Source organism: Lissotriton vulgaris, chromosome 1_1 (assembly GCF_964263255.1).
Source record: "Lissotriton vulgaris chromosome 1_1, aLisVul1.2, whole genome shotgun sequence".
NCBI lineage: Eukaryota > Metazoa > Chordata > Amphibia > Caudata > Salamandridae > Lissotriton > Lissotriton vulgaris.
The window spans coordinates 329,643,613-329,664,373 of record NC_141685.1 but is presented as its reverse complement, the minus strand read 5'-3'; the positions used below and the strand labels follow the sequence as shown (position 1 = coordinate 329,664,373).

Below are 20,761 nucleotides of genomic sequence, written 5' to 3'. Positions count from 1 at the left end.
CCAAATCTAGGCTAGGTGGTAGGGCTTTGTCCGTGGTAGGTCCTAACCTCTGGAACTCACTCCCGCTCTCATTAAGACAATGTCGGAATCACCTTAAATTCAGAAAATGCCTGAAAACTTTTCTGTTTAGCTCATTTTAACATCTATCCTGTTGGATCTTAGTAGTTCTTCTGATACAATTTCTAACCCTGTGGCTTCATCTCAAGTTCTTTACCGGGTGTCACCAGCGCGGAGATACTCCTACGGGAGTCTATTCACAGCGCTTTACAAACCTGCAAATAAATAAATAAATAAATAAAAAGCAACTCCTTTGCTTCTCATTGGAAGACCTTTTCTCGAGACCCCGAGCTAGCTGGTGTTTGCGACACAGTGTCTATGATGGGGCCTAGTGTTCTAGGTTTGCGGACATGTTTGCATCCCTCCATTCGCCCGTTTGCCTTCTCCTCCTTCTGTACCAGTCATGTTCTCCTCTGCATCCCAAGCCTTGCCCATATCTGATCTCTTAGGTCACCTCATCTCCCTCCCTTTCTAACCCCCTCTCTTCCCTGATCACTTAGGAATGCTTGGAATTTGGAGCAGACATTGGAAGTGCAATCTCTGTTTGCCTACAACAAGATTGACATTTCCTGTTTAGAGCACCCTTGCAAATCCAAATGCAGACTTTTCATTGTTCTCCTGTCAAAACAACGTTTTCTTTTAGTTATAAACGCCGAGCAAACACAGATGATAAAATGCTTTTCTGAGTTAGGAACAAAAGTGACAGACTGTTTTTACACTTTTACATTTCAATGTTCCCTCTCTGGCATCAAAAAGTTCTAAATGTAGTTTTAAAAACAGCACTTTAGGCTCCTATGGAAGTACCAGATCGAGGTAACTTTGCAGTGCTGTTTTTTTGGTAAGTTCTTCCAAATCGTGAGCAGAGTTGCTTTGTCTTGATGGATTTCAAGGGTGTATCTCTGGATTTAGTGATCACTGTCTTCTTCAGAGTCTGTTTGAAGGTTCCAAAGGATAGATCAAAATGTGATTACAGTTACCTCTATTGGATCAACCCAGCTATTTTGGCTCAGGGACCTCGCACACTACGGGGCAGATTTATGTTAACTGGCGCATCCCAAGGGATGCGCCAGTTAACATGCGCCACAGTGCGCCACAGCTACGCCACCCATGGTGCGCCGCATTTATAATGCGGCGCACCATGGTGCAAAAACGGCACAGATGCGTGACGCATCTGTGCCGGAAATGTGGCGCATTGCTGGAGTTGCGTCGCAAGCGCGACGCAGCTCCAGGAAGGCTCGGGGGTGCCCCATTCTACTAATGCTGCATCAAGCCTTACGCCTGCTTCAAGCAGGCGCAGGGTTTTGACGCAGCATTGCCCTGAAAGTGACTGAGTGAAATCTCATAGATTTCACTCAGCCACTTTCAGGAGGCGTTCCTGCGCAGGAACGCCCCCCCCTGCGCAGGAACGCCTCCATATGGCGCAGTGCTTTACAACGTGACGCATCTTCTAGATGCGTCACATTGTAAATAGGGCGCATTATTTGCGCCGCAGTTGCGTTAAATAAAGTGACGCAATTGCGGCGCAAAGAGGCGCAACGGCCTCATAAATCTGCCCCTACATGTTTTGCAAATAAATAACTGCTGTTCAATTTTTTCGAAGTTTTTTTTGGTATTACATAAAGTGCTGAACCATACAGGACTTCCAAGTATCCTGCCTAAATGTTTCTTTTGAATACAGTCTACAAAACATGTTTAAGTGTACATTCCACTGGTGTAATATTGCACATTTTATTTGTAGTTGTTTTCAAAGTTTCTTATTATGTTACACTATATAGATGATGGGTGTCCAACACAGGTCCATAAGGGCTGGATTCACTGCCGAATTTCGGAACAACCACTATGTAAATGATTTTCATTTACATTTATTGTATATGAATGCATGTTGAACACGCTGTGCTTATAAACATGAGCTGGACACAATATATGTGTGTCAGTATGATGCTTTTTGAATCGTAAAATTGTTTATGGCACTTTTCATCACTGGAATGTGGGAATTAAAGGCCCGATCTGTCTCCAAATGGTAAGATGGTGATGACAGGGTGAAAGACGTTTTCAGTGGTTGCATGCACTGAGGGTAGTTATTCAAGTGACTACTGCTGTTTAAGGGCCAGATGTAGGTGGCTAAATACAGGTCGGTAACACCGAAATTCTGTACATTTCAGCATTATCGATGGGTATTTAGCTATGCGCGATGTAGGTGACTTTAAACCTACATGCACAAAAAGGAATTGCTAAATAGCGTTCCTTATTTTGCTCTTGCATTTAAGGAATCGGAAATACTGATTCCTTAAATTCAATGTAAAAACAGTGCACCTCAACCTTAAGGAATCGCTATTTACCACCAACTCCAAGTTGGTGGTAAATAGTGATTTCATTACAAAAAGCACTTTTTTGCTTTTTTTTATGTGCCATGTGTCACACATCCATGCCCTTAGGGCATGTATGTGCGCCACATGTGCACACATGCACATTTCAGGGGTGCAACAGAGTGTCCTTTGGACACCTTGGCACCCTAGAAATACCTCCAGCTATTAACGATTCGATAATACCGAATAGCTAATAGTGAATCCCTTCCCATTCATTCCTATGGGCCTCCTAGCCTATAGGAATGAATGGCTAGGTATTCCTTAATAACGAATCGGAATTACCGATTTGTTATTAAGGAATGTTAAGGAATGTCTAATATTTTAGCGATTTCTACTTACATTCCATTTAGCGATTCCTTAATAACGATTCAGTAATAATCGCCATTAAGGAACCGCTAAATGGAAGTTACCTACATCTGGCCCGAAGTGTCAAAGTAACCACCTCTAAAATCTTTATAAAAATAACGGTTCTGTTTCCTTGCTCAATCCATCTCCCATTTGAGACTCGTCCAACCAAATTATTTGTTTCTCTGAATATAAACTCTGCACATGGCCATTCTTACAAAGTGCCTGTTTTTCAATAATTGTTACTTTCAATGCCACCTTTTGTGGACATGTGCAGTGGATATCAAATGATCACTAGTATAGTAGAATATTGAGCGTGTACTTTATGAGCACATCTCAGTATCACTCAGCACCAGCCCAGCTCCACCTGAGCACTACTTCAGCATCAGTCAGCTCCAGCACAGACCACTTGAGCACCACCTGAGCACCACTGCTGCTTCCCGGAACATCATTGCGCTGTGCACTAGACCTCATCTAGCCCCCCCCAGCTGCCCCTCCCACTTCTCCCTCTCTCTCTCTCATACCATCTCTCACCACTCTCTCTTGCTCTCTCACGCACTCTTCCCGCCTCTCTCATGTGATCCACTTGAGGTCTTGGAGCACAATCTCTTTCCCAAGCCTATTCAAGGTTTCAGTCCCTCAAACTTACTCTCTCCTCCTCTCCTTCGGGTGTTTTCTGCGTACACAGATGCTCTCTCAATGTGTCTATGGCCTGCTGTTCACTTCTTTCTCTCTTTCTCACACACGCTTTCTGCTCCTCTTTCTGGAGTTCATTAACCTATTCACACACAAACTACCTATCCCTCTCTATCTCATTTTCTATCTATTCTCTAACCCCTATCTATTCACCATGCCACACATTCTCCCAAATTCCACTACGCAAATAGACTACACACCACACAATACCAACCCACACAATTTCACAACTAAGAATTTCAATCCAACCCACATAATTACACTGTACTCCACTCCACACCACATAACATACATTCACAATGCTCCAAACAAAAACACATATGTAAAAGACATTGGGCCCGATTCACAGAATGAACTTAAGACTCAATCCTAAACTTACTACTATTTTGGTATTCACAGAACGCACTTACTACTTTTTGCATTCACAGAATTAATTTACTACTTTTGGTATTCACAGAAGTTAGGATTTTCTCTTAAGTTTGTCTTAAGACAAACTTAAGACAGACTTAAGACAAACTTAAGACATACTTAAGACAGACTTAAGACAGACTTAAGACAGATTTAAGACAAAATCCTAACTTAAGTCTGTCTTAAGTCTGTTTTAAGTCTGTTTTAAGACAAACTTAAGACAAAATCCTAACTTCTGTGAATACCAAAAGTAGTAAGTTCATTCTGTGAATGCCAAAAGTAGTAAGTGCATTCTGTGAATACCAAAATAGTAGTAAGTTTAGGATTGAGTCTTAAAGTCATTCTGTGAATCGGGCCCAGCACCATTTACAATGCCAATAGCTCTAACTCTCGCAAAGGTGAGACATATTGTATTGCAAACGCTTGTTTTATATGTGCTACCTTCACTTTGTTCACCATAATGCTCATATATGCAGTTGCACTTATTCCGTATTGGTACTAAAATTGGGCTATCACATATTAGTAAAGCATTTTCAAATGATGGTGTGGACTTCTTGTGAGTGCAGCCTTCATGCAAAAAGTGTTCCAGTTGCCCTCTCAAATAAAATGTATTCCTGAGTCTCTGAAACGATCTGACAGTTCCTGATCTGCATTGAATCCTAATAAGTTGTGGGAGATGCATGGGCCACAGTCCATCTGTTTCTCCCACTGAAGTTGATAAGTTGGTACAGACCTGTGATTGCTTAGGGACAGCATAGAAACAACTGTGCTGTGATCACAGGGGAGCTTGCAAACACACATCAGACCTGACACATTTATAAAATGTCCAAAACACACACTGAACAGTCATTATAAAGTGAAACTGAAATAAGGGTCACTGACCAACAGGGGGAACACAAACTGCTTAAAATATCTGTAATTTGAAGTACTGCTCATAATCCTGTTGCGACTTACCTGTCCCACCAAATATAGCTTTGGCATAATCGGGATGAGTGATCACCAAGGCTGCCAGATATCGCCCGATCCACAGAGTATGCGCGTATGGGTATTTAGATGCCCAGGTTACGAAAAGATCCAAATCTTTCCCATCTTGGCGAAACTGTAAAGTTTGAGAAGATCACAAATGAGCAAGAAGGGGTCACATTTGTAGTTTATGAGAGTAAAAAGAATGGAGTCTACACAATTCTTTGTGCTTCAGAGCATCATTAGCAAGTGAGATACATCACATCAATAGCCTCTAGTTACCATTATATGTTATAAACAGAATCTTAATGGGAAATTAGAGCTTTTAATGATGAAGTACTCTGGGATAAAGGATAACTATCCCAACATGGAAAATCCTTAAACCAATCAAAACTCATTTACTAGGAGTTAGAGCGAACCAGACCTAACTTGCTGACAGAGCACTTGGCATTGAGGTTGAAGTTTAGCTAATATACAGATATTAATACCATAGACAGTTGTGAAGGTTGTAATAGTTAGAAGATGAAAGAAAAATATTTAGACAAGTATAAAGATTGACATTAAAAACTTTAGAGTTTGCAAATTAAAAAAAATATGTCTCCTCTGCCTAGGATCACTTATATTATAAAATTACATTGCAACCGAAAAATATTTACTTCTTTTTTTGATTGCAGATGCTGAGCAGTTCCAAACCTTGGATGTACTTTGTGAAAAAGTTTGTTTTAGCATTATTTATTTCCTAAACATTTGCGTTTCAGTAGAAGTTCCCAAAGAGCATGGACCACTCGAGTTAGTCAGAGTGATGGCAACATCATTGAGATTTACAGAGCGGAGGGCTGAGTAGGTAATGCGGACAATTTTTTAAAATCTGTTTATTGAGTTTTACTCCACAAACAGACAAAAAACAAAACTGCAACATATGAGACACAGAGTCTAGGCTATTTTCACAAAAGGCAACTTACTGTAATTGGTACTGAGTGAGATCAAAGCATGTGCAATGTGATCATGGAGTGCTGTAGTTATAAGGCTTTATTGGATCTTAGGTGTGAGAAATTGTGCTGTTGGTTGACTGGGGTGTGAGCCCTGGTCAAGCAACAGCCACAATTGCTTGCAGTGACCCACAAATAGTCACTAAATTAACATGTGCTTACCCTGGGAAGATTGGCACAAAACGCAGTCAGGCTTAACTTAGAGGCAATCTGTCAAGTACTTATGCAGCACGCAAACCAAAATCCCAAACCAATTTGGAAATATTTTGTACATTTTAATAAAAAACAACAAAATTCCGATCAGTAGAACCAGAACTACTAATTGTTAAAGTTTTTTGTAACAACTAGCACAAATAAGATCAAAGCCCCACGAGACAGAGTCAAAGTTGTAAAACATGGCAAACGCGATGAAGTGTGATTTGGATACAAGAAGTGGATTGGGCTGGTCAGCACTTACTATTGGACTTGAAAGAAATTCTGAGATAATGTGTCTGGGAAGGTAAAGTTCAGCGGCGCAAGGCTGCAAGAGGTGTCTGAAGAAGAAGCTTCTTCGTCGGATGGCCTTGGTCTGAAGGTTTTTACCTTCCGAATTGGACGTAGAAAATCTCCAGGGGGCTCTAACCGAAGAAAGTTTCCTGAGGTTGGATACACCTTTGGCAAAGGACTGCCGAAAAGGATTTGCTGCTGCCAAGAAGAACTTAGTGGGAGAAGCTACAAAGTCTATCCAAGCAGCTATGCACCTCGGGCTTCCAGGCGTGTAGGTTGGTATCTGTCTCCTCCTGGTTCTCAGAGCAGTTTTTGGCCAAAATTCTTCAATTTTGGTTTTGGCCATCTATGCAACTTTAGTACCACTACATAACGTCCAGGACCGGTGGGACACCTCTTTGGGGTTCAGGACTCAGTCAGGCAAGATTCAAAGTGAGAAAAACCTGCAAACAGAGGGGACAGAGTCTATACCACTCTGGAGTGACCAGGAGGCCCGGAAGACGAATGCCCGCCAATGTCGGTAGATGCAGGAGAGATGACGGTGCCCTTGAAGTTGCAACTGCGCTGACCAGGTGACACTGTAGAAGACCAGGTGCCATTCACTAGCTGTCCCACGTTGGATGTCAAAAGTCAGGGAGTCAGTGTCCAGCAGGGGCACCAACAAGCCTTGGCAGCGGCAACCAACATAAGCAGAGAAAAAGGTGCAATGTTGGGACCAACAAGGTTTAAGTGACTCACCACAAGCAGTTGAGCTCCCGGGAGCCTCAAAAGGACCCACGGTCCGGAAGCACAGGAGTCGCAAGAGGACCTCGAGCAGCTCACAAATGAAGAAAGCCCATGGTGCAGTGGAAGGGGTGAGGGTGAAGAACTTGGCTGCAGGAGTTTCTTGAGGTCGGAGCTTTCTTGGAGCTGGGAGATCTCTGGAGGAGAGAGTCAACAAGCCTTGGCAATGGCAAGTTGGTGCAGTGCACAAAGGTCCGAGGAATACTGGCCTCAAACTCGGTATGAAGACAGTGCAGGCCTTGAGGGAGTTGCAGAACCACCACCTGTGTTGCTGAACCTTTAGGAGTCCATGGAAGCCCAGAATCAGTAGACCAGTCAGCTGTGTTGCAATGCTTGCAGATGCAGGGAAGTGACTCCTTCACTGCAAGGGAGATTCCTTCAGGAGTCTTGGATGTCCACAAGCCTGGTGAAGAACATGTATGGGACAAGGGCACAGACGTTGCAGAAGACCAGCAGGACAACAAGACCAGGAGCAGCAGGATTCTTCTCTGTTGCAGTCTCGGTTCCCAAAGCGAAGTACAGATTATCCAGACAGTTAAAGCTGAAGTGGTATGTGATCTGAATCTTCTCACACGACGAATCTAGGGACACATCCACCGGTAAGCCCTTAAGTACCCTTAGGAAAGGGTTGGGACAATTCAAGGGTCCCTCGCAGAAGAGAGGGCGGGACAGTGGGGAGGATACTCCCATGTCCTTTGTCCAGGTTCAAACCAGAGCAGGGGCCAACGGCTCCCTGAACTAGTTTGAACTGGAGTATGCAAGGAGGGAACCAAATGTGCCCTTCAAGCAGTTTCAGTGGTGCTGGCAAGTGCCCCCACCCTGCACCAAGACACTGAACCCTGTCCGGGAGGGGGTCACACCTCCCTGTGACAGGAAATCATTTTTTTGCCTTCCCATTCTCGAGATTGGCTCAGCAGCAGCAGGGCAGAAACGTGTTTCTGGTCAAAAGCAGTCCTAGCCTGCTGTCCGGTTCTAGAAGACTGGTACTGGAGGCAATGAGGGCCTCCTGGAGGAGCATTACAATGCATGGAATAATACCTCCCACACCATTTACAGTTTGGGGGTATGACTCCAACATGTTTGATACCAAACATGACAGGGTACTTTACAGCCAGTTTAGAGATGGTCATCGCATAATGAGACATGGCCACTCTATATGTCATAATGGCTGATGCACTTACAACACAGGAGAATAGACTGTGAAGGTTGCATGGGTACCCCGCTCATGTACGGATACCCTGACACTTAGGACCCAGCCTTCAGGATTGACCGCGCTTCGGATTCGTATAGATTAACTTCACATATATCGGACTTTATTATGACGATCCACGCTGCAGCGGTTTTTACCGCGAGGTGCCCGACCCACGGGCGGACCCATTACGATATTATTGAGATCACCATTAGATGACCGATCTGGTTACCCCCTACCTAGAATTCGAGTCTCCTCTAATTGAGAGTGCTTTCTCCTCTCCGCCACTTCCACCTAAGACAAGCAACCGCTGGGTTTCCTGCCCCGTCCCCCGTCCTGATGAAGACCCCGCTGCAAGGGAATAATTAGTACCTGCAATTTGTTTAGGGGTCAAAACGTCAACAGCTTTGTGTTTCTTTCCAACTCCACCCCATAAACTTAACATTTATTGTATTATGTGGAGTATGACATGTTCATAATTGATTGTGTGAACTTAAGGTCCATTTGTCTATGTTTGACCACAATTACAAAGTATAGTGAGGCCGCTTGGCCAGGTTTTATGTCACTATCCTTTACCCACACCTTCCCTCACGATACCACTTCCCTCCTCCCCCAGGGGCACCTGTAAATATTTTGTAAATTATTTATATATATACCTCTGAGCTATTCAGTATATACCTACATTGTGATTAAACAACAATGCATGGGAAATAATGGTCTCTTTACTGTTTATTACTATGTATATATTGTGCTTTCATTTGATGGGACCCCTTTTCTCAGTACTTCAGGATTGAAAGGCCTGCCTTAGGGGTGACTTATATGTTAAAAGTGTAGTGACCTCAATCTGTCGTAAGTGGGTCTAGCACCAGCTTACACATGGTGCAATGGCAGCCCTGAGTCACAATTTGAGTGGTCTCTCAGGTGTGGCATAATACATGCTGCAACCCATGGGAGACCCCTGGTGTACCTATGCCCTGGGTACCTTATTATCGTTTACTATGGACTTACAAGTGCACACCAGTAGCCAATCTGGAGGGTACCTGGGTACTCACCATGTCCAATTTAGGGAAGAAGCATAGCAACCAGGGTCTTGATTAGCAGGATCTCAGTCAAACTAGTCAGAAAAACATAACAACACCAGCAAAAAGGGGGGTGACCATGAACACAGATCCTACTTTCCTACATATATAAGACAATTGGACCATGGTTTAAGGAGAGAGCACAAGCACTTTAGCACTGGTTAGCAGTGGTAGAGTGCACAAAGTCCTAAAGCCAGCAACAGATTATTCAGCATAAAGAGGAAGGTACAAGGCAAAAGTAGACCCTGCAGAGAGGGCCTGGTCCAACATTGGGAATCCCACAAGAAAGGAGACTCCATAGTCTAATCTGCATAGCACAAGGGATTGAGTCACTTACCTCGAGTCTTCTTCTGGGATTAGGGTTTTTATACTTCAGAGTCATCTGACTTTATTTTGTGCCCCTCTGGTTATAGCATAAACATGACTGAGGATTGTTCTCTACTATGAAACCAAGTGAATTTGCACATTTACTGTCAAGTATTGTTAGACCTTTGAGCCTCTAAGGGACAGGAATGGAGCAATATGACAGTTAATAGAAACTCTTTAAATGGGATTTAATGTGTTGTGTGGATACATCATACATGATTGTCTGTGAAAATCTAAGCAAAGAAAATGGACAGGCAGTTTGCAAATAGTGAGTAAATACAGGTAAGGCCCAAACCCAACAGAGTCAAATTCTTGACTATATAACTTTATAAAATGGGCCACCCACACATTGGGACCGATGCTTAGTTTAACATTTTGACCATGCTCATTATATCCCAGTGAGACCATTCTCTAGAACTGCGTGGTTTTATTAACTCTTGTTGCAGCCAGCGAAAAAGCTTTGGGTTACTCATCTGCTTTTTTTTTTGCGTAACCAATTTTTTGTATGTTCTTTTTAAAATTTAAAAAGCATGCTTCTGAGGGAGGCAATGTTTAACACACCATCAAGGTCAGATGTAGTGTAGTTCCTATATTCCCAATAGGCTCTGCGCATTGGATTAATATATCCTATAGATGTGTCGTAGGACTTATGTCTGTTCGGCCCTGGACCAGGGTTCAATTCCCCACCTCGGCAGGTCTTGGGCTCAAAATTCTACGGACTCGTTAATTCTCGCTCCGGTGCCTTCTCGACTCACGGGTTCACACTCTGCGACTCTGGGCAATAGCTTGCTTAATCTCCACAACGGCCCCTCGCGGTGGGATGCCTGGCTTTCACCTTGTGGATACCCTGCCAGGGTTATCTCACAGGGGAATACCAGGATGGGTTCCCTAAGCAAGCGCGGAGATGCCCCAGGGTAAGTCGTGCGCTATATAAAATTCATTCATTTCATTTCATTTCATTTCATTTCTACTAGATCTCTATCGAAAATATTAGCCTTAATTGTGACTGCCAGCTAGCTCAGATGTCACTAGAAACTTTTTGAATAAACAAGAAGGGATTAGATTCTGACAACCATATAAACATGACAACTTTGTTTCCCCAAGATAAAACGTATCTTCAGAGTCGTGGAAACAATAGATAGATATTTTACTCAGTCATTCGTGCATGCTTCGTTTCACCAGAGGTGCAGAGAAATAGAGAGACAGGTGTTTTCAATAAAAGTATTTATTGAACAGTCTTCTTTCTCATGCAGAAGAAATAAACTGCTACAATCGTAATACTGGCTGTAAAGTATAATGCGTACAGCAGGAAGAGAATTATAAAATAATACTGTAAAAGCATGGTATGGTATCTAAGCCATAAAATACATACATAAATAAATAAAGACTAAAAGTACTCAACTGGTGCTTCTAAAATACGCCTACCCCGATGTACCTAACTTAAGTCTAGTACAAGGGAAGAAGTAAGTGTGGTGTAGCATAAGTTTAGTATTCTTTTTGCCAAGAATCTATCCAAGATTTCTCTTAGGGTCTAATCAGCTCCGTACCTGGTTTAGAATGAAGGAGGTCTGTCTCAGGACTCGATTTCCCAACACCCCGCAAGGGGAGCTTGGAAACACTGGAGCTGGATTTCTCAGCAAGAGAAAAGACAGCGTCTCTTTCAGCGCATCCGCTGGAGGGTCGGCTTCCTTCGACACTTGCTGTAGCGAGATGCGTCGGGCAAGTAGATAGTCGAACTGCTCCAAACCACCGTGTGTTTGCTTGGGCAAGTGTGGGCATATTTATACCTTGAAGGTGCTGAGTTTGACGTAAAGGTGGACATAATAATGTCATCAAAAAGTCTCAGTTCTTTGAAAACTCCATGAGTTCTTAGACAAATCAATATTCAAGCAAGGTGAAGTCCCTAACTGCTGAAGCCGAGTTTTCCAATAAATCGTTGTGGATTTTCAGAACTAGTGGAAGTAGCCTGCCGTATTTGGACTGCATGGGCTATGTCTAAATATGGTTATGATTTCTATGCCTATATAAGGACAAGGTTCTCTATACCTATATAAGGGCATGAATCGGGAAAATTACACTAGGGTCCTAAAATGCTATACAACACAGAGAGAACTCTTTCTTAAGAGACAGTGTCAAATTTCCTCTGCATAATTCTGTTGGTCAATTTCTTTTCCTTGGCACATTCATTTGCATATAACCGGTAGTCATCGCACACCAGGCCGGGTTGTCCCTCTCCTTTGCCATTATGTCAGTCTTACAATTGTAGTTTGAGACGCTTGGCTTATGGCAATTCTCCGTACTCTCAGGCATTTTGGGTATGCATGATACTTTCGTGGGATAATCATCAATTGCACCACAATACCTTTGATGGTTGATGCCTCTTCATGGGTTTGGTCTCCCATTTCAATGTGTGGCACCCTGTCACAGTTTGACCAATCAATATTGCATGAGGAATCAGCCACAGAGACTGGTATGGTTTGTGTTGCCTTTGAACAACTTACTCTGACTCCACATGGTTTCAAAGGATTCGCTATAAGATACAGTTTCTTGTCCTGTAAAGCCTTCCGCTTTTCATTTGTTGTACTAGTTAAGGCAGACAAAATTAGCAATAGTATAGTTGATTTATGGTCTATTCCCAGGGCCATTTCTACCATTAGGCAGGACTAGGCAGCCGCCTAGGGCGGCAGAAGGAGGAGGGCGGCAAAAAACACTAGTGCATAAACGTTTGTTAAATAAATATACCCCTTTTTATTTGTGCTGTACTCGTTAGAATACAACGTACCGCCCGTTGAGACTGTGATTAGTGTGAAATGTGATGGCTACCATCGGCAGAACGCATTTAGTGCATCTCGCCATTTTTTTAATAATTGTTATGCTTTCATAATCCTGCCATATATATGGAGATCTACACAGAGGTATCTGTAAAAATATTATAATAAAAAGAGCACGGATGCGCGTTTGGGAAGAAATCGTTCCAGCCCCAGGGCCCGCTAAAAGAGAAATGATTTAGACTTCTAGTTGGAGAGATCTGGAACAAACCTACGTGAAAGGCAATGTCGAGTGGGCCTGTGAACAAGGTATGTTCAGTTATTTTTGCTGTAACACTTGGTATTGTGCTAAACACAGGCATGTGCGACTTTCCATTTACATATCATATTATTCTCAGATTAATGCAACTTTTCAGTCTGCACATTTTTTTTTTAAGAATGTATTTCTTTTAGCAATTCCGACAGTAGAGTGCAAAAAAAAACACTACAATTGTAGCCATCATCCCAAACACGTAGTAGATCAGGAATATTCCCACTCCCAGGGACCTGTGATTACATAACAGTTCATTAGAAATGTACCATTAGTTTATCCTTCTTCTCAGAAATGCGCCCAACTCCCCATGATTGCCAATAAGCCTCTACCCCTCAGATGATTCTTAAGTCTGCACAGTTATTTCATAGAGTAAACAGAATCTAAAGATTAGATGTCACGTAAGAGTGCTTTTTCAGGTATATTGAGAGAGAAAAGCGGCAAGGAAAGAGCTTGAAATACATAGGTGTTGTCGAGCTGTGAACAGTGCCAGATTTCTATGTATGACTGCAAACCCCCCTCCTGTTTTGAGTGTGTTGCCTATATGTTGGATTCTATAACTATCTGGGATGAGGATGTCCAGGATGTGTGTGAAGGAGGGAGGGTGTGCCCTAGGTTTCAGTGATGAAGAGGGTATCTAGGTTATATTGGGGGAAGACTGAAGAGTGCGCATTGATAAGCTCTCCTCACACAACACCCTCAGTTGATGCTTATCAAGCAGGCAGAAGTATTTGCATGCCTGAATCCATAAGTGGCCCAGAAAAAGATTATCCTGGCATTGCTTGATATCTTGTCTATCTCGCCCCATAACGCAGCATACTATGGGTTGGTTTGATTCTGCATGGGTCTGTGTATCTGCCTGTGTTGGGTGTGTTTTGAGGTGGTAGAGGCCAGTAGCCCTACTGTTCTCAACACTCAAGCCAATGATAGCATAACTGAGTTAATACCCTCAGAACAGGGCAATAATACTTACATAGCTGCAACAATTGACACAGATGACTTACTTTAATACGGATTTGACAGTCCAGACTAGATAGAGAGGAACCAAAGCCTGCCTCTATTCAACAACACCTGGATGACAGGGGGAGAGAGTGATGCTAGTAAAGGGGGGCGGGCTGCATTTTTCAATTCTCACCTAAGGCACCAAAACACCTAGAAACGGCCCTGTCTATTCCTGTTGTCCATTTCTCGAGTGGTGGCAATATAGAGCTCAATACCCTTTGTTATGCAGTCCAGGTATCTGACAATATGATTTCCTCTCCTACTTAGGTGGCTCTAATTTTTGTAGGTTAGACTACTGCTCTGGCTGGCCATATGGTTATTGGTAGTGGATTGATTATTGCATCTACCAAGAGGATCTGTTTCCTTGAAGGCCACTGATACATCTGGGAGAGTATAGTCATGGATAAAAGAAAAACTTGCAACTGGCATCGGATTATTTTCTTGAAAAGCATCTCCCCTATCTGGTTCTACTGAGTCAGCCTTGGTAAGATTCATCTGCCTTTCAGATTGCCTGCGCCAGTTGATGTTTGCGTAACCAGGCCTTAGATAAGGGCCTTAGATAGCATCTGTTAATAGTGTTGGACTTGGCCCTTTTTGCAGGGTCATCCCTGAACTTTTTGCCTTCCTCCTGTATTTTGTCTGACCTGTTTTTGTTGGTTTTATAACTATGGGCACTTTACAACTGCTGATCAGTGCTAAAGTGCATATGCTCTCTTTATTGTAAATTAATGTATGAATTAGTGACTCCATGATTGGCTTATTTGATTTACTGTCAGACCCTAGTACAGTGCACTGCGGGTGCCCAGGGCTCGTAAATAAAATGCTGCTGGTGGGCTTGCAGCACTGGTTGTGCCACCCACAGAAGCAGCCTGTAAAGTGTGTCTCGGGTCTGCCATTGCAGAGCCTGTGTGCAGTCTAGTACTGCCATGTTGACTGGGTAAGTGCACCCACTTGCCAGTCCCTAAACCTTCCCTTTTCTGCATATTGGTCACCCCGATGGTAGGCCCCAGGGCAGGGTGCATTGTAGGTAAAAGGTAGGACATTCCCTGGTGTGAGTGGCATGTCCTGATAGTGAATTACAGCCATTTATGTTTTTCACTATTGCAAGGCTACCTGTTCCCCATTGGCAAGAATGGGCTGTTTAATTATTACATCTTATAATCCTAACTGACTCAGGGAACTAGGTAGAAATTCGAGTTTAGTATGCCTGGACTCAGAATGATAAAATACACCTTTTAGTGAAGTTGATTTTAACATTCTGTGTTTGAAAATACCACTTTTAGAAAGTGGGTATTTTCTTGTCTAACCATCTAAGCCTGACTCTGCTAGGTTGTATATTCCTTGTCTGGAGTTTGAGTGACAGGGGCTGGGGGATTCGAAAAGACAGGGTGAGTCAACATACGGTTGAATAGAGAGATCTGCATACAGATGGGTGGGAGGAGTTGCACCTGGGACCTGAACAGGGATGTGCCTTCCCTCCACAATGCTGGCTCCACCTCCTGTGGTGCGTCTGATGTCCCTGGCCTGCACTGTGAAAGGAAAGAAGGAGTCTTGTCAATAAAGTGTTCCAGGGCTGCACAGCACTGGTTTGGAGTAGGCACAGACACTCTCTGCATCCAAAGACAAAGGATTTGCTAGTATAAATATGGGGACCCATACCCCAGAACTTTAGATCACTTTTGGGAAACAAAAAGAAACCTTTGCTGAGGAGAGGAACCAGAGAGACCGAGGAGAGACTATCCCTAAGCGTGAGGGATTGGCCTGCAGTGGTTGTCTGACTGCCAAAGAGAGAAAAAAGGACTTTGTGCTACTTTCATTCAACTTGTGAAGTATATCCAAGGGCTTGAGATAGAGCTTGCCTCCTGCTGAAATCTCAGGGACAACAGACTTCACCCATCAGCTCCCCAAGACTTCTTTGGAAGTGTCGGCAGTTGTGTTGGGTGTTCTGAGGGACTGTGTGTCGCAAGGAGCTGGAAGCGAGACTCACGTAGAAGAAGCTTGTCGCAGCCGCTGTCGCTTCACAACGAGAACACGCCTCGCATCGCCGGAGAAGAGGATCGACGTCACACCAGACGCCGCCGTATCATCGGAGAAGCGTGTCGCAGCCGCCGCATCGCTGGGAAAGCGTGTCGCCGCTGCAGCTGTCGCATCGTTTCTGAAGTGCCTCGCATCACCGGAGAAGAGGATTGACGTTTTATCAGACGCTGCAGCATCACTGGGAAGCGTGTCGCAGGGCCTGTCGCAGCTCAGAAGAATCGTTGAGTTGCCACACAGCCGTTGAGCGTGCTCGCATCGTGTTGCATCTAGGAGAAGACGCCATTTTTGTTTCACTGCACCGGATCTTCATCGCATCACAGCATTGCGGGCCGCATCGCCATGGAAGTGCAGTAACCCACACCGAGAAGAAGCGACCCATCACCTTCCCTGCAACACTTTCGTTGTATAGCGTTGCGCATCCAAAGGTACATTGAACTTAAAGTGTTGCATTTTACATCTAAAGTGAACTAAGCTATTTCTACCATTTTTAAAGTACAGTATTGTGGATTTTTGTCGTTTGTGTTGTTGTTTTAAGTCTATATAAAAATACTTATTTTTATACCCTCTTAACCGGGGCGCGAATTCCGCCGCAGTGCGGCAGTTTGAAAGAGTGGGCAGGGCGCGTCGGCCAACAGAGGTGCGCAGCACTAGCAAGGTAGTGCTTGCGACGGCCACTGGCTGACAGAAGCAGCGATGGGGATACTACAACTTGTGTGGTGTCCATCTGTAGTGTTGTCACTGGGTTACTGTATGTGTTCACAAATGCTTTACTGCCTCTGAGATAAGCATGCCTGCTCGTGCCAAGCTATAAAGGGGTGAGCAGGGGTTATTTTAGGAGTGTACCCCCTTACCCTGACTAGATGCAAGGGTCCCTATTTGTACAAAGGTACCTACCTCTGCCAACTAGAGACCCCCAAATCTAACAATAGGTCTTTCCCTAAAAAGCTTGTTGCTCTCTGGAGCTTCTCCTTAAGATGTATTCCGCTCCTGGATGTTCCAGAAATAATCTTGCTTGGCAACCCAGTTTGTGGGTGTGAGAAGTTGACCTGGTAAATGATGCCCACTATTCTAGTGGGTACCTTGCACCAGTCAAAACTACCCTTATTGATGGTAGGTTATAAAGTCAACCTTATAGAAAGTTATCCTGGTGGTAGCTGTGGAGAGCAACCTTCAGGCTAAGACTTGGAGATGAGTGAAGCAAGTTGTTTTACCAATTTTAATCTCTTGAATGATCAAATGAAAGCACACCACACAAGGTATATATCAAATATATATGTATTTATTCTAAACACAACCCCTCTGCACTCTTTATGAGGTCAGAGGTAAAAGTACAATCCAATACAAAGGAACTTAATTAGCATACGATAAGTTGCACAGTATACGTTATGCCCTAGAGGCCTCACAAACCAGGCCTAGGGCCTGTGGAATCGCTGGGGCTGCCTAGAACCACCAAAGGTTAGGATGTAGGAGGCCCACAGGAGACGCGTGCAGTGTTTAAACACAGCTGTGGGCTACCATTGACTTTCCATGGAGAACGAGCAAGTTACAATTTTAAAGATTAAGGGTACTTCTAGGTGAACAATGATGGAACCCTTTTAGACTAGGACACTTCAAGAGTCAAGACCCACGGGAGCACCGGAGTACTCGTGTTACCTCACCCAGGGAAGCCGGGTGCATAGGTGCCTTTTGGTGTCGGGTTTCGTCGTCGATTCCTATGGAGAGCTGCGAAGAAGTGCTGCAGGCTTCCAGAGGAAAAGTGTTTGGGTGGATCCGAGGGTGGATCGGAGATGTGAAGAACCTGAAAGCAGAAGGGACAGAGTCTGGGTCACTAGCCAGTGACCAGGATGGCGACAGGAAGATGCCAGCCGATGTCGGGTGATTTCAGGTGAGAAGGTGAAGCTTGTCTCTTCAGCCACGAGGTCCAGGAGCAGGCCCGGACTGGCCGTTGCGGGCACCGGGCAATCCCCCGGTCGGCTGCATGGCTGGGGGCCGGTTTTGGGCCCCAGGGGGCGGTTTTTGTTACAGGGCCGTTTTTTTGCAGCATAGCTGCAAAAACGGCCCTGTAACAAAATCGGCCGAAAACCGGCCCTGGCAATGAGTGTGGTCGCACCCCCAACCCCCTCGGGGGGAGGGGGGCCGGCCGAGCACTTTGCCAGGGCCGGTTTCGGTTCCCAGTCCGGCCCTGTCCAGGAGGCGTCGACGACGACCAGGAGCTGGATTCGAGCTGTCCCACGAAGGATCTAGTTGACTGCGGTGTCGGTATCCAGATTGGACCCAACAAGCCTTGGCAAACGCAATCCACGCAGGATGTCGAGATTGGCTTCGGTGCAGACAAGCAAGGTCTGAGGAACTTCTCCTTTGGGGAGAAGTTGGAGCAAGCCTGGAGCAACCAGGAAAGCAAAGTAAATCAAGGATTGGTCTTTGTGGAGGCTCACTAGCCAACGGACTAGGAACCGCAAAGACGCATTGAGCGGAAATGCACAAAGCGGGCCCACGGGACACTCGTGGAGTGTGGGCCTCTGAGCTTCGGTGCAAAAGGTGCTTGGGCTGGGGCTTCAGGCAACCCAATGCACAACTTCGGGATACCTCAGGAAGTAGGTGCAGTTTGCAAAATGCAGGATGTCCAGGAGTTCCGGTCCCATGTCTCTCGTGCCTGCCACAAGTCTCAGCTTTGCTGGGAGCGCAGGTCAGCGTCAGAGATGTCTGGAAGTCTGTGTCCTGAGTCGCAGATTCTTCGCGATCCGGCGGGAGCCTCGAAAATGCAGACTGGCAAAGATGCAGTTGGTGCCTGTTTGAACAGGGTGGTCACTCCTTGACCACAAGGGAGATTTCTTCCGTCTTCCAGTCGATATGGAATGTCGAAGGTCCAAGATATATGTTGCAGAGTTTCGCCCAGGGTAATCTAAAGTCCTAGGGACTGGGGTTCTATATTTATAGTAAGTTTAGGGGTTGGACTAACTCTAACGTCCCTCCTATGGGTGGACATGGGGAGGGGTGGTTACACCCCTTCCCCTTTGTCCAGTTTCGCACCGGAGCTGGGGCTGGACGCCCCAGCAACTGGTTTGAACTGGGAAATGCATGGAGCACCTTGTGTGCCCCAGGCAGTGTCTGAAAAGCATTCACTGGATGCAGCCCTCCCTGCCCCAATACACTAAAGCCTGTCCGGGGAGGTGCCAGCACCTCCCAGGACAGGAAACCTATTGTCCAGGCCTCCCCTGCCGGAGTTTTGCCCAGCAGCAGGAGGGCAGACTCGTGTCTGTGGCAGCAGCATCCATTTTGTGATACTGGGGCTCTGTTTAACTTTAACCAGGTTTAACAGTTACTACATGTCTTCTCCCTCTAGAAGGGTGAAATGCTACCCCCACCGCCAGAATTGGCGGGGGTAGTATTCCAAAGTATTTGACACCTTACACAACATGTTTTGATAAAGCCAAACCAAAGTTAGCATTAACCGCGAGGATTATAATGCACTTAAGAGTTTATGGTATGGCTATATCATAGAACAGCTATAAGGAGATGGTTCCGAAAGCTGCAGAGGGGCTCAGCTCATGCTAGGGCACCCTCTCACATAAAACCAAGCACTCTGTCTCCAGGATTGTCAAGGCGTGCCATAGGAGTGACTTATAGGTTACTATGTGTCTACATATAAGGTAGATATAGATATACAATATCTTAGTAAGGGATAATTACTCCACCTTACCCAGGCTGTGAGTACAGACCTGTGGTGTCAGTTTGGAATGCTAACCAGGGGTGGCACAATACATGCTGCAGCTCCTGGTAGGCCTAGGGTGCACCTATGCCCTGGGTACCTAGGGTACCATACACAGGGGCTCACAAGGATGACCCAGTAACCAATCTGGTATGTACCTAAAGTACATGGTATCAATTTAGAGAGAGAACAGCTAGGCTGTGGGCCTGATTAGCAGGGCCACAACCATGCTAATGTCGAAAAAACAGTGAATCACAGCAAAAAGTGGGGGTAACCATAGGAAGCAAACCCTACTCTCCTACAGTGGCTCTGCACAAGTTATTACACTTCCATCCTTCGGAAAGTAATCTGTAAGGAGCTAAGGTGCCCAATTTCATTGGTGTGCTGTACCCTGCTTTAGGTCAATTGACCCATTGTGCTGTAGATAAGTATGATCAGGGCCGCCAACACTAGCAAATGCTCCAAACTCTGGTCAGCATTCGATGACCGCAGCCTTCGGGTATGGCACCGCCAATCCGTTGTAGACTCGTAAGGATCTCCTCAGCACCGAGTCCTCGATAGGAACTTGTGCACAGTCATCATGAGCTTTGCAAGCTTTTTATAGTTGGTTATTTGGAGTGCTAATAGATGTAATAGGTGTGCATTATTGTCTGTTCAACAGGTGGTTTGACTGCTCTATTGCGTCTCCATCGTTTGCTAGCACTGCTCAACTCCATTCCACTAAAGTCACAGACCATCATGAACTGTTGTAAGTTACACTGACTCAAGCCTGAATCCCAGCCCATCACTGACCCCACGGCACCTACCCGCTGCCAACCCACTGCATTGATATTATTCTACGATAATGCTTGCCCTTAGAGAAGTTATTTAATCTGTGCTGTACTTACGCTATACTTGTGCCCCGTGCCATACGTACCTTGGGGCTATGCCACAGAGAAGACTGCCTTTGCTATCTGGGGCTGAGTCAATTGCATCGATAGAGGCCACAGCAAAGCAACACAGCAACAGGACCGGAAGAGTATAACACAAGTGTGAATATAAATGTAAATGAATGCAATCTCCCATGACACACAATGCTGGAGGGCAAGTATAAACCAATTCACTGGCTATGTGTTACACAGGCAGACAGTACACAGGCAGTGAGCAGTAAACAGTGAACTACAAACTATAAGTTTGAAAAAAGCACCTTTGTTTTGTTCAAGCAACAA

The 20,761-nt window shown here is 44.9% G+C and overlaps 1 protein-coding gene and 1 long non-coding RNA gene across 2 annotated transcripts in view; both read right to left on the bottom strand.

The window, feature by feature from the left end:
• LOC147747132 (cytochrome P450 4B1-like) overlaps positions 1–20,761 on the bottom strand; it is a 415,025-nt gene that overhangs the window by 334,344 nt on the left and 59,920 nt on the right. Inside the window, exon 2 of the mRNA XM_086952390.1 lies at positions 4,827–4,971. Within this exon, the coding sequence (XP_086808516.1) occupies positions 4,827–4,971 (145 nt within the window). The remainder of the gene's footprint in view (positions 1–4,826; positions 4,972–20,761) is intronic.
• Positions 7,019–11,055, bottom strand: LOC147747133 (uncharacterized). Its single transcript, XR_015307503.1, has 3 exons — positions 10,699–11,055; positions 9,066–10,380; positions 7,019–8,350 (listed from the first exon to the last, which is right to left on the bottom strand). It is a non-coding gene; the product is annotated as an uncharacterized LOC147747133 (long non-coding RNA).